The sequence below is a fragment of the Lissotriton helveticus genome, chromosome 3_1, assembly GCF_964261635.1.
Source record: "Lissotriton helveticus chromosome 3_1, aLisHel1.1, whole genome shotgun sequence".
Lineage (NCBI taxonomy): Eukaryota > Metazoa > Chordata > Amphibia > Caudata > Salamandridae > Lissotriton > Lissotriton helveticus.
Genome location: NC_136061.1, coordinates 581,672,959 through 581,686,350, shown reverse-complemented (window position 1 = coordinate 581,686,350; position 13,392 = coordinate 581,672,959). Strand labels below are relative to the sequence as shown.

General features: G+C 45.2%; 1 protein-coding gene across 1 annotated transcript in view; it reads right to left on the bottom strand.

Annotated features, from left to right (window-relative positions):
• The window catches only part of SLX9 (SLX9 ribosome biogenesis factor), a 538,634-nt gene that overhangs the window by 95,574 nt on the left and 429,668 nt on the right, over positions 1–13,392 (bottom strand). Inside the window, exon 3 of the mRNA XM_078680551.1 lies at positions 1,008–1,076. Within this exon, the coding sequence (XP_078536677.1) occupies positions 1,008–1,076 (69 nt within the window). The remainder of the gene's footprint in view (positions 1–1,007; positions 1,077–13,392) is intronic.

Below are 13,392 nucleotides of genomic sequence, written 5' to 3'. Positions count from 1 at the left end.
TGATTACAGTTTTTAGGAGCTGCTAGGAATAAAAAGAAAGATCTTTTTAAGCATCTTTGAGACATGAAAAGTTGAGGATTTGACCGCATTTGACTGCGGTACGAATTGCAGCTTATTATCCATAATCACTCCAAGATTTCTAACCTTTCATATCGGAGAAGGAGGGGCGCCCAATGCTTTTGGTCAACAGGACGAGGGCCATAGGGAAGGGGAGTTTCTAAACATGACGACCTCATTAGAGCTTAAGACAATTCTGGGACATCCATTTTCCTACTGCCATCATACAGTCAAATAAATTGGAACCAGCTTGATTGTTAGAGGCAGACAACGCCACCACGATCTGGGAATCATCCACATATGAAGTGTGATCAAGTTCAAAAGATCTGATAAGGGAGGCCAAGGGTTTCACATAAACATTAAACAGCGTAGAACTGAGTGCGAAGCCCTGAGGGACCCCGCAAGGTAGTGTGAAAAGTTTGGACACAAAAGGATCCAGAGCAACCACTTGAGATCTTCTCACTAGGAAAGATTCCAGAAATTTCAGAGCCAACCCCTCAATTCCGACAGCCCGAAGACACTCGTCCAAAACCATATGGTCAACTGTATTGAAGGCTGCTAATACAGTGTATCAATGGGATGCTGCTGGAAACAAGGATTACATAATGGAATCTGGAAAGTTAAGCAGAAAAATGTAGGGCGCATGCGGTGGGTCATTCATGGAAACAGCAGAAAGTAGTGACCAAAAAGTAGGACATCGAAAGGTTAGATTTCTGTAGAGCACTGCTTCCCGGTGGTGGGGACCTGTCTTGCTGCTGTAAGGTTTCCAAAAAGATTACATTAGTGATCAATTCATGTATACATTGGAATGAATATAGAAAGTAGAGATATTTCCAGTAAAAACATTCAGAATTTGTTCTACCCCACACACACCCTGCATCCTTCATTTAGCTGCAGAGGAAGGCTGCATGAGCTCACGCCAGCTTTGGTATATCAAGGAGGGTACTTACTCTGTAGCCATCGGTCACGTCTGAGCTTTACTTTTTCTTTCTTTGACAACAGTGGTTTCTCCTCAACACCTGCAAATGGAAAAAAAGATTGAAACTCTTACTGTGCACAAAGGTATGGGTTATTAAGCAGCAACTTCCAGTATGTAAAGTTCAGAGTTATCCAATTGATTAGGAAGTATAAATGATAATCTGCAAAGTATCTAGCAAATCAACTAAAAACACACTCATAGAAATATACCATAATATTGGAATTAACATTTTATAATTACACTGTGTTCTCTTAACTATCTATTTGGATACTTCCACTACAGAGGTTTAATTTGGACCCGTTATATTGTTGAAATGGGGGCAACTTCATGTCCATCCCTTGTGGCTGTAAATTGAACAATCCACATGTGCTATTAGCGACTAAAATGCCTTATCTGGATGCAACCACAAACGGGGGGATTAGGGGACTCCTTGAACATCCTTCAGCCTAACTGGTGGACAATGAAGGAAAGAACAGAGTAAAGACAGGATAAGTGACATTGAGACCTGTCCTCCCTGCTGCAGCAGCACAGGGGCGGATCCTCCATGGGGGCGTTTGGGCGTCGCCCCACTGCTTTCTCGCCGTGCGAGAAGGCAGAAACAAATAGTAGAGAACTACCATTTGTTTCTGCCTTCTCGCACGGCGAGAAAGCAGAAGTTCCTGCTTGAGAGAGTGGGAGGGGTTACTCGAGGGCAAGGGGGAGTGGCTTTCCCCACTGTTGTTAATACTGTCTGTTTGGGCAGCCTGAGAGGCTGTCCAAACAGACAGTATTAACTGTATTAATAACAGCGGGCAAGCCGCTCCCCCCTGCCCTCGAGTAACCTCTCCCACTCTCCCTGTTCTCTGTATGCTGCAGCATACAGAGAAATGACGTGGTGTTGGGGCAGCCGGCCGAACCAATCACAGCGCTGTGCTGTGGTGGAGGGGAGGGAGGCTGCCTGGCTTCCTGCGTGACGACGAATTCAACAACAGGACGTCTGGAGTCGGAGCTAACTTGAAGGCGGGAAGCGGAAGGTAAGGTAAGCTAAGTTTATTGACTTTGCAGGTGACTGACATCTTTTATTCTTATGTTACCCGGCTTGTACAGTTGAGTGGGAGCAGTTGCACATCTGTGCTATGAAGGGGGATGGCGGCAGGTGTACTCTAGGCTTGTGCGCCGATATGTACAAATAGGTGGTGCGGCCAGCCCTTGCTGCAGACTGGCAGCAGTTGCACTTTTTGGGCCTGTAATTCACACGGGAGTCGGGCTGTGAGAGGTGTCTCATGTACTGCGTGAGGCTGAGGACCAGGGGCGGCTCTTGTCATTCAGGGCAGCACAGGGCCCCGAAGACCAGCTCTGCTGAGAGAGTCGAGCACTGAATACTGGCAAACCCACCCACCACTGGAGGAGATCTTCTGCGACGCACCTCAGGGCTGAGAGCGGAGAGATGGTAAGCTTTCAAACGGCACGAATGATCCACAGCCATTAAAACAAAGTGTCACTCCTGCCTTCCTTTCCAAAGGGGCTACTTCCAAGCCAGGACGTTCATTGCTCTGTTTTATAATGCGTGCAGGTCTTAGGCCCTGGAGTGCTGGGCAAAGGAAATAATAATAGAACTTACCGCGTTTATCTGCTGCCACAGCAGTGCCAGATATCCATGGAAGCGGAGACAGCGGAATGAGTTAGGGTCGCATTTGCAATATAATCTAGAGCGTGTTTTTTGCCAGTCTTGGAAATCTGTCATTTTTTGACGGAACTCTTGGAGCCCTGGTTAACTGGGCTCCAACATTTAGATGTAGGGGAAAGACGGGCAGGAAAGCGCCTTATAAATTTGCTTGCTGAATTTATTCTATTACATGAACTTCTACATTTACAGAAAGAACAGATGATGCCTGTGAGTCTAAAAGGTTAGAAGATGGGTATTAGGCTAACACTAGAACTGTCACGAAGTACGGGAGTACTTTAATGTAGTGCTCTATCTGCAGTGATTGCACTCTCCTAAACTCCGTCCCTCCGTGCGTCTAGGCAGATTCTGCTGTTCTGAGGGCAGGAGGAGGCTGTGTTTATCTTTACATGTCATATGCTACGACACAAATAATTTCTGACAATGTGATTGTTTGTGTGCTGGCAAACAGTAGCGTAGTCCATTAAATTCGGTTTCAGGCCTCTGCCTGCACGAGTTTATTCCAGCAGGAGCTGAGCTCTGCAGTCTGCACTCAACTCAAGAAGGGAGGAAGTTTCATCAGCTGCTCACCTTTGCACAGAAAGAAAGATGTGAGCCTTAAGGCAGTTCAGGTAGACTGGCTTCCCTCCCCTCAACTGGGTAGTAAAGGACAGCCATAACTGGGAAATAATGCCCCCCCACCCTTTTCGACCCTGGGCCCTGATCCTATTGTATGTGCTACACTATTGCTTGCCAATGCACTGCTCCCACCCTAATCCCATGGGTGGGTTACACGGTTTGGTGCTGTAGTGAATTCCATGTTACATTCCTTCTTATTTTATGGTTTGTTATTAATTCATGTCATTCTATTCTCTTTTCAAGTATTTCTATTTTATTTTATGAGTTCTCATACTATAGCAATAGTGTTACATTCCTGGACACCATGTTTGTTCATTAAGTTTGCTCACTTCGCTTGCTACATAAGTCATGCCCAAATTTTACGCCCTACGAATTTCAATTGTCACCAGCCGCCACTGCTACCGACGATAAACTATGGTAACCAAAAAGGTTACAAAATGGATACAAACAAAAAACGTGAGTGTTAATTTCACAATGGGTAACATAAATCAAACCAAAACACAGCATGAAAAAACAACTAGGTGTTTCTTCCAATCATCACACAGAAGACTAGAAGAGCCAGCAGCCAGCAATTAACATTTTTAACCAAGCCACATCTTTACCCTTGGTCTATATCCATCCCCTTCAGCTAAGGTGTGGTATGTCCTTCCCGAACAGCGAAAGTGACGTAAACAACAAGCATCGGTCAAAAGGCAAGCTGAACAACAATGCTTGCACCACCCCGCTACGTAAGCATTTGAACCTCACCCCTTCATGCCATGACTAAGAACCCAATTGGCACAATCTTCCTTTCTGCTTGTATAAGAAGCCTCAAGAAGGTTGGGTCGCTTAAGGGAAAGGGAACTGCAGTCCTTACAGTCTTGCCCTTACAATCAGCGAGATCATAATGGGGACATTGCAGCTATCAGAGCTGCAAGTGTTAGGTGACCCGTCATGGAGGTTTATGGCTGAGCGGAACGAGGCTGCAAAGCTCAAATTTATAAAAGGGGACAAGTACTGTACAGCAGACTGAGGCCTTAATTATGAGTGCCATACTAATGTTTGGCACCGATGAACACCCCTCTTTGCAGGGATACTGCAGTTACGGGTGGGTCGGAGTAGTGTTCAAACCTGCCAAAAAGTACCTGGTGAAAAAGTTCGCTAATTAGTAGGACATGAGAGCTTTGGTGCAGAAACCACCAACATCTGTGTGTTATTCCTCATCGCAAAGGGGAAGACGCATAATAGTTTCTTAGTTATTGCTTTGTTGATCACATTAATGCCAAAACGCAGGGTATCCTTATTTAACAGGTGCAATAAAGAGTAATCGAGGTCCTAGAGGTAGTAACGTTCATGGGAAAAGGAACAATGGAACAGGATGTAGCTTAACGGTCAGAGCTTGGAGCTGGAGAACAAGCTTTTGGCATCTGAGTCGGCTCAACATCCTGTGATTCTGGGCAAATCATTGACCTCCCTGTGCCTACCAAAAAAAATGTATGAATGTATCCTTGTGTAATGTAACTGGTGCTCATGTAAAGAGCTCTAATACCTTCTGATCAAGTTTACGCTATATAAAACGGCAAAAAAAGGAAGTTGTGTAGTGATTGAAGCTGTAGACGTAGGATACATCTAAACAGGTACGTTTATTGGAAGTCTGTGGATAGCGTAGCTTCCCTCCTGCCAGCCAACATCCAACTGACCATTGTGGAATCCATGCAACCCAACACTCCTAAACACAAAGGATGCTGGAGCAGGAGCCAGCGTGGGGTAAGATCACCACACATCTCCCTTACAACAAAAACAATTATATTTTACATACTATATACAGGTAAACTGGGAAAACAAACAAGAAAGGAAACTTAACTCGACTGTACAACACCCAAACGGAAAAAAAGAAAAGAAGAACCACACAGCAAAGATTTGACATAAAGCAATGCATTGATAAAAGGAGCTGAAAACATATATAGAAGCCCACACTAGACCCAGGATGCTATAAAAAACTATAGACCAATTTCCCTCCTACCATACCCGATTAAGATCATGGAATGCTGGGTAAGTAGAACACTGTCCCATTTTCTGGAGACAAACAGCAAACTGCAGGAGGAACAGTTTGGGTTCAGACCGGGGCACGGAACAGAGACAGCCTTAGTGGCCGTTTTAGATAATCTCCGTATGCGGGCGGATAGAGGTCAATCGGCAGTGTTGATACTGCTGGACCTGTCCTCCGTGTTCGATACGGTCAACCATGGCATTCTTCTGTCAAGGCTGGAAGATCTAGGGGTGATGGGTAAAGCACTGAGCTGGATGTGCTCCTACCATTCGGACAGATGGCAAGCAGTAGCGCTCCCTCCCTACCAGTCGGAATTTGTGAAATAGGCATGGGGTACCACAGGGCTCCTCCATCAGTCCTGTTTAACATATATGTGCGACCTCTGTTGGAGATCATTAAGGTACACAAAATCAACGTGATCAACTACGCTGATGATACGCAGCTCGTGGTATCTCTTGAGGGTGACCAGGTGGACACACTGGACAGTTTCCACACATGCATGTGAGAAATGGTGAAATGGCTGAAGGAAAACTCGCTTCAGTTTAACAACGAAAAAACAGATCTTGCATTGCAAGGTGGGGGGGTCCCTCGAGCCCTGCCAGCTGACTTCTGGCCCATAACTTCGGATGGTATGCCGACACCAGTAACTACCATACGAAATCTGGGGGTCAGTTTTAATGAGAAATTAAATCCGGAATCTCATGTTAATAAGCTGGTGGGAGGCTGTTACACTCTCATCCGAGGACTCCGGAAAGTGTTACCACTGTTGCCAGTACTGGCTCGAACTACGGTAGTAAGGGGTATTATATTGAGCCGCCTGGACTAATTTAATGCCCCGCTTTTGGAATCCCCTGGATACCTGATTGCTAGGCTTCAGAGTATCCAGGCGGCAGCAGCTAAGCTAGCATTATGTCTAGCACGTCGCTCTTCAACAACTCAAGCACTGGCAGAGTTACACTGGCTGCCAGTTGCTCAGAGAATTTTGTTTAAATCTCTCTGTATAGTTTTCAGGGCACTCCATGGGCAAGGTCCCAAGCTGATCCAAGATAGGTTCCAATGGTATGAACCGACTCGTACTCTCCGCTCCTCATCTGCCAGTCTGGCTAGAATCCCCAGGATAAAGAAGGTCACTCTGGGAGGGAGAGCTTTCAGTGTGGCAGCTGCCTGCCTCTGGAATCGTCTTCCCCTGGAAATCATGAGTAGTCAGAGCCTGATGTTGTTTCGAAAAAGAGTTAAGACCTGGCTCTTTCCAAAGGTTTGAGAATTTTTGCCTAGTAACAATATTGTCCTTGCTGCTTGCCTCATAACTCCTCGATAGCCTACTTACTCCGACCACTTGCCACTCTCTCAGCGCCAGGATACCCATAGGGTTACAGAGCGCTTTATAAATGTTAAAAATAAATAAATAAATATACCCCACATACTGTTTCAAATAGCAAGGAGGTCTGCGGGTTCCCAAATGCCTCACTTCCCCATCCCTCACCTCACTCTCAGAGGCAGCTCCTCCACTAGGGCTGGAGGAGCGTCGCCCCACTGCTTTCTCCTAGTGTGAGAAGCAGAAACATAAAATGGTAAAACTACCATTTTATGTTTCTGCTTCTCGCACTGCGAGAAAGCCGAAGTGTTTGGTTGGGGGTGGGCGGGTCTGCTCTAGGGCAGGGGGGGAGTGGCTTGCCCACTGCCGAGGGCGCTGACTGTTTGGTCAGCCCTAAGGGGCCGAACAAACCAACCATGCGCACTCTGTCGTTTCTCCATGTAGGCTGCATTACATGGAGAAAAGGGCCTCTCTATAGGCGCCCCGACCAATCACAACGCTGCCATTGTAGCATTGTGATTGGCTTACAGGAGGGAGGCTCCCTGCTTCCTGTTCCTCGCGTGACCACCCATCCTCCCCCCCCCCCCCGATTGCGTCCCCTCTCTCTCTCTCTCTCCCTCTGCCTGAAAACTCACCCACATCCATCAACATGTAACCACTAATGCCTTTCAACATGCCCACTTTGGACAAGGCGCACTCCCCATCCCCCTTTCTGAAAGAGATTCACCCTCCTCATGTTTCATCTATCACCATTCACCAGGACTATATGCCACTTGTGCGCTTATTTTAATTTGAAAGGTCCAATAACTTAAGAGAGTCCAGCCCCCACACGACCTCTTCTGATCTTAAGCCAATCTCCAACATCCACTCCACTGCCTTTACGCACCAATTCATCCTTGTTACTAACCTCCATCTTGCTACTCAACGAGTGCCAACCAGGGTGGAATTTGGTTCCTGGATTTCTTCCCCTCGTATACTCAAAGGGGGATACACCGCACATACCATTCTCAGTAATGCGATGAGCCCACACAGCTTCAACCACCCTTTCTATAGCCTTTTATTCTGAAGACCCATCAAGATGGTACCTTTAACTAATCTGTTGGCCCTCTCCATAAGCCCATTGCCTTGTGGGTTGTTCAGAGAGGTGCACTTCTGTTTTATTTCATAACCACTCAGAAAACCCTGCATATCAACTGGAGTAAGCCGAGTACCTTTGTCCCTGACAAGTATTCTGGGAAACCCTTCCTCTTGAAACACTTTTACCAAGACAGCAATGGTGCTTCTGGTGGTCAACTCCCTCATAAATTTGACCACTAATCACTTGGAGAAAACGTCTATCATCCCCAGTGCAAATCTAAACTCTGCCCGTAACTTCCCTCATAAATGTGACCACTAATCACTTGGAGAAAACGTCTATCATCCCCAGTGCAAATTTAAACTCTGCCAGTAACTCGTTCATAGGACCAAATAAGTCCAAGCATACCGTGAACCAAGGTTTACCTGAATTCTCAGTGTGTCCCTGTTCCTATTTTACACCTGTCATCAGTCTCTTCTTACAAACCAAACCAAACACCTCACTACCCAACTTACCACGTCCTCATTCATGCCAGGCTACCAAAATAATTCCTGTACTCCTTTCTTAGTGAGGGTTTGACCAAGGTGACCCTCGTGGGCTAGAGAAACAATTTGCTCCCTCTAACCTTGTGGTGGCTCTTACTTGTCACTTCTCATAATGATCTCACAACCACACAACGAAAGTTCATCCAGAACTTTTACATACGGTCTCGCTCTAACAGCAACTGTACTTTCACGTCTATGTCCCATAACAATTAGCAACTTGACACATTTCAACACTTGGAATCACCCACTTTGGACAACAACGTCACTACACCTTCAAGTTCCCTGGATATTACCGCCTCCCTATCCACCTCTTCCAAATCTATGGACAGGTGTGATAAGCAGTCTGCTTGAACATTCTTCCAACCAGGAATATGTTAAATTTTATAATTGTACTTCTGTAACCTGGCCGCTAACCTTGCTAGTCTTGCTGAACCCTTTTCCTGCGTCACCCAGGAGTAAAACTCTGACAAGTGTCTTGTGATCTGTGCAAAGCACAAACCCCAACCCCCACAGATACGTGTGGAAATACTCCAATGCCGATCGCTTGATAACTGAATAGTGACGTCAGTTTCAGTTTTTGCAGTATTCTACCCTATATCATGTACTTGTGACAACACAGCACTGACCACAGTGGCACTGGCATCTACAGTCAAAATTGATCTCCTTTTTGATACAAAAAAAAGATCACCACAAGCTGCAGTACTGCCTTGTTTCTCTAGACAGCACGTCTGATTCACAAGTAACTCGCTACGCAGCTAGTGGACCAACCACCACAGAAGACTTGTGGTAGCAACTGTAGAGGCACTAGGCCAGGGTGGTCACAGGAGCAAGAAAGGTGCATATGTAAAAAATGTAAATTGATACTTGTATAGCGCACTACTCACCCGCAAGTGTCTCAAGGCGCTTGTACGAATACCGCTGTGGAACCCATCCTGGCTTTCCCTGTGAGGTGTCCACTCCTGGGCACCCCCAAGGTGGAGGCCAGGCATCCTTAGCGTTGTGGGGGCCGTTGTGGAGATTAAGCAAGCTATTGCCCAGAGTTGCAGAGTGGGACTCCGTGATTGGAATAGGCACCGAGGCGAGAATTATCAGGTCCATGGAATTTTGAGCCCAAGACCCGCCGAGGCGGGGAATTGAACCCTGGTCCCGGTCTAGACCTCTGCATCAGGGTCTGCCGCTCTAACCATTGAGCCACACTTCTCCACTCCTGGAAGCAGCCTAATACCCTATTATGTTTGGGATCCCATTAAGTAACAAAAGGAAAGGATGCACCCTGAAGCCATCTGTATAACTACAGGCAGCACAATTACCGAGCAAAGTTGACTGTCAGACAATGGGAATAGGGAGCTGCCATGGGTATAAACTCCGAGTCACAAGTAGCACCTATGCAGGTCTCTCGGTGTGATCTGGTCGTCACTGGCTGAATTCCTGCAGCTGTCGTCTATGGAAGAAGCATGTGAATTGAACAAGGAGCAGAACAGGTAGGAAAATATCCAGTATGTATTGAAAACGTGCATGCGATATAGGAGGCAGCATGCTGTCTGCAAAGGGAAGGTGGCTCTTCCACTTCTAAGAAGTAGGAGGATTCGAGTCACAGGGCCTGATTCACAAAGGGCCTCCGCACTTGTGCGGAATATCCGCAATGTGGACGCTGGGCAGATTCCGCCCGAGTGCGGAGACTCCACCACGAGTACGGAGGCCCCCAGTGAATGAGGCCCACAAACAGACAACCCTGTGGCACATGATCCAGGAGGAAACCTTAGGAAAGTCTAGTAAACACCTGCTGAAGCAGAGAATCCTGTAACAGAAAGGGATTGTAAAAAAGAGCTTGAGCAGTGGCATAACGAAACTTGAGGGGGCCCACCTACAAAGTGAATAGAGGGGGACCCCACGTTCTGGACCTAGTCAGGAGCTCTCGGCACTGCCCATGCACAGTGCTGGAGGGGGCCCCATGGAGCTCAGGCCCCCCCCCCACACCACAGGGAATATTGTTATGCCACTGAGCTCGAAGATTATTGCCGCCTTCAGAGTCCTTAAAACTGACTTATCTAACCACATTGTATTTACAGTAGCCAAGTACCTTGGTGCTGTCTGGTCTCTTAGGAGTAAATGTATCAATGCTGCTTGGCAAACAATTAATACTGCAATCTGATGAAATGTTTTCTGCTTATTTTAATATTTTAAATGTTTTATAATGTACAAATGTATTTTATGGTAAATACTTTTGCCGAAATAAAGAACAATAAAGTATTACAGAAAGTGTCCCGTTCTAGATCACCTCAGTCACTTGGGTCACTTGAGTGCAATATCGTAAGCTCAGGAAACAACAATTTATTCATATTATTTTCATTGTTCAAACAAAGCCAATTCAGACTGTCCACCTAGTTTAATTATTGCTGCCCAACAGGGCAGGGCAGCAACTTCAAGGAGCTAGTCTGGTTTCTTGGTGGACCGATGTATTGCTCCAGGGCCTGTGCTTAACTATTTGGTTAAAGGCTCAAATCCTCCAGAGTTCAGTCAGCCTTTTGTAAAATAGGTACCTAACCAGCTTTGGCCATGATCATGCACTTTACAAATAGACTGTAAGTTAGGCAGCGAAGGATGGGAGGAAGGGGATATGAAGAATAAAACGTTGGACCTTCGGAGAAGAAAAAAGGGGTACCTTTCTGAAGAAGAGCACATCCAGGATTTATAGAGGGTAGAGTGGCCAACACTGTTCCCTTGAATGAAGTGAGGGAATACGGGAAATAAAAGAGAAATTGCCTATTATCAGTGGCCAGCAATTTAGAAACAAGGCACACTCAAAGGCTACGTCATCCTCCTGAAATGCAAACAATTTAAAGGAAGACTGAAGTGATCTTATATATGGTACCATCCACGCTAAAAGGTAAAGGAAAACGAATGCCACGGCATAGGTGGTCATAGTCAATAAGCAGCAGAGACACAAAATAGCAAACTTTTCCTTCCACCACCAAGTAATGTTGGCTTTAAGAAAAGCAATTCATTTACATTTGTAAAAGAGATCCTTTGCACTGCCCTGACATAAGAAAGTAAAATCTAATGTTAAGCCATCAAACATACGGTCCACTTCACTTAGATTTTGTATGAGCAGAACTGTCTTACTCCTATCTTAGGTGTGAATTACTCCTGAATTTCCAGGCCTAAATCATTAAACACTTTCTATTAATAATAGTGTCACTCTAGGACTACGTGAGAACTCATACTTTTCCAGGAATAAAACAATTTATTTTTTGTGGGAAAACGTTATTGCACTTGCATAAGTAAATGACTGCTTTTTTTTAAACAAATGTGTCGCTAATATTTACCTTGCAAGAATATATTGAACATCCTAAAGGACAGTTTGATATTAACTATTTACAAAGTTGTCCTTAAGATTGAGAAGAGTCATACTTTTATGCATTGGGACAGTAAGGGGGACAGGCTCAGTCTAACGAACAAGAAAATACATTTGCGCTTATGCGACTGGATACTGTATCGTCTCTCCTTTCTTCTACTGTAATTTGAATTCCAGAAAATCATAACATGCGTGTGGGCTAAGAGAAGCAAACACATGCCTGTGGGTAGCCGGAGTAACGCAATGATCCTTTAGTTTGTTTAAAGTAACTCATTTTAGTTTTTCTGTTTAATAGTCTCTTTAGGGTTTCTGTTAAATGACTTGTTAAACAATAGTTTAGCAAAACATCAAATAGTCCTTACTTTGCCAGTCATCCCTGAAATTTCGCAGAATAAAAGAATCTATTTGAGCTGGCGGCTTTTTTTAAGGTCATGACTAAAAACAGAGCCCACAGTATTATCAAGAGGAACTCTTAGCAAATAGACATAAAATGGAGTAGCCTGGTAAATCAAGTTACTAGAGATACCCATCCTAATTCAAGACACAATAGGGCTCGGAAGGTCACAGCGTTCAACCCAGAGCAATGGCCCTGGTCCCTGAAGAGCTCTTGACACTTTACCCTAGAACATGTATCCACCATTTTCCAGAGGAAGGTAGGGGCAGCATGAATGGGCTATTTCTAAGAAGGAGTAAATAGGTTATGCATCAGTCGAATGACAAAGCTCGATTCATAACTGCGACAAGTTAAAGCGGAGTGAGTAATATGAAGCTATGGGAAGACCAAACTCTCAAGCTATTTCCAGTAACATTTATGTGATAGAATATTGTTCCACCGCATTGGGTCTGAAGATGGTCATCCTTGGTAAGGCAGGTGTCTCTGCTTTTTTCTGTAATAAGAGCTAATTATGTTCAATGAAAATCACCCTGAGCTACCAATATTATTAGAGTTGTATTTAGTGTCAATAAGTCAGCAATGTCAACATTGTAAGAAAGTGGCTTTTATCAACTTGGAATGCCCCTGAATTGGTAATGTCTAAATGTCACAGCTGCAATGCTCTTGGCACCAAGGTAATGATATTAGTAATAAGTAATAATGAAGCAGAGCTCGTACTTTCAGCAAGGGGTGCAGCTTGCTTAGTAGGATTGGGGGTGAGGTGGGTGGTAACCTTCAGATTTTCTAACGAGGGAGAGGAAGGTGGATTGATAGAAGAAAGAAGTTAGAGAAAACACAATGTTTTGTAAAATAACCAACATTCATGAGGCTTTCAAAACAGAGAGATGTGAAGAGTTTTTGTCTGTGTGTACGCAAATATCCAAGGTTAAATCAGACCGACACCTCACCATACCCAACTGAAAACACCTGTACCCAAATATTGATCATAAAATACATTTCTTATTTGAGTGTAACATCTCAAACATTCCACCAGAAGCTACCCCCTGCTTGTAGCCAGGGGCAGCTAATATACATGGGCATAATGGGTGTGGTCCAACAACACGCGCGAGGAGAAGGGTGGAAAAAGCACAAACGAGCATCTTGCACAGGACGGATGGCTTCTCGGCAATGCAGCAGGAAGGTATGGGTTGGGGACAAGGTTCCATTGCGCATACCCAGGTGAGGTTTCCTCCTCGCCCTAAAGGAAAAAGCTAGAGCGCCTATGTGAATAGTAGGGCGTGGTCAGTCTGCAGTGCTGCTGGAAATACATGCCCTTTGGATGCTTAACACTTTGGCTCAGGGTGGAGTCAGCAGAGAACGGCG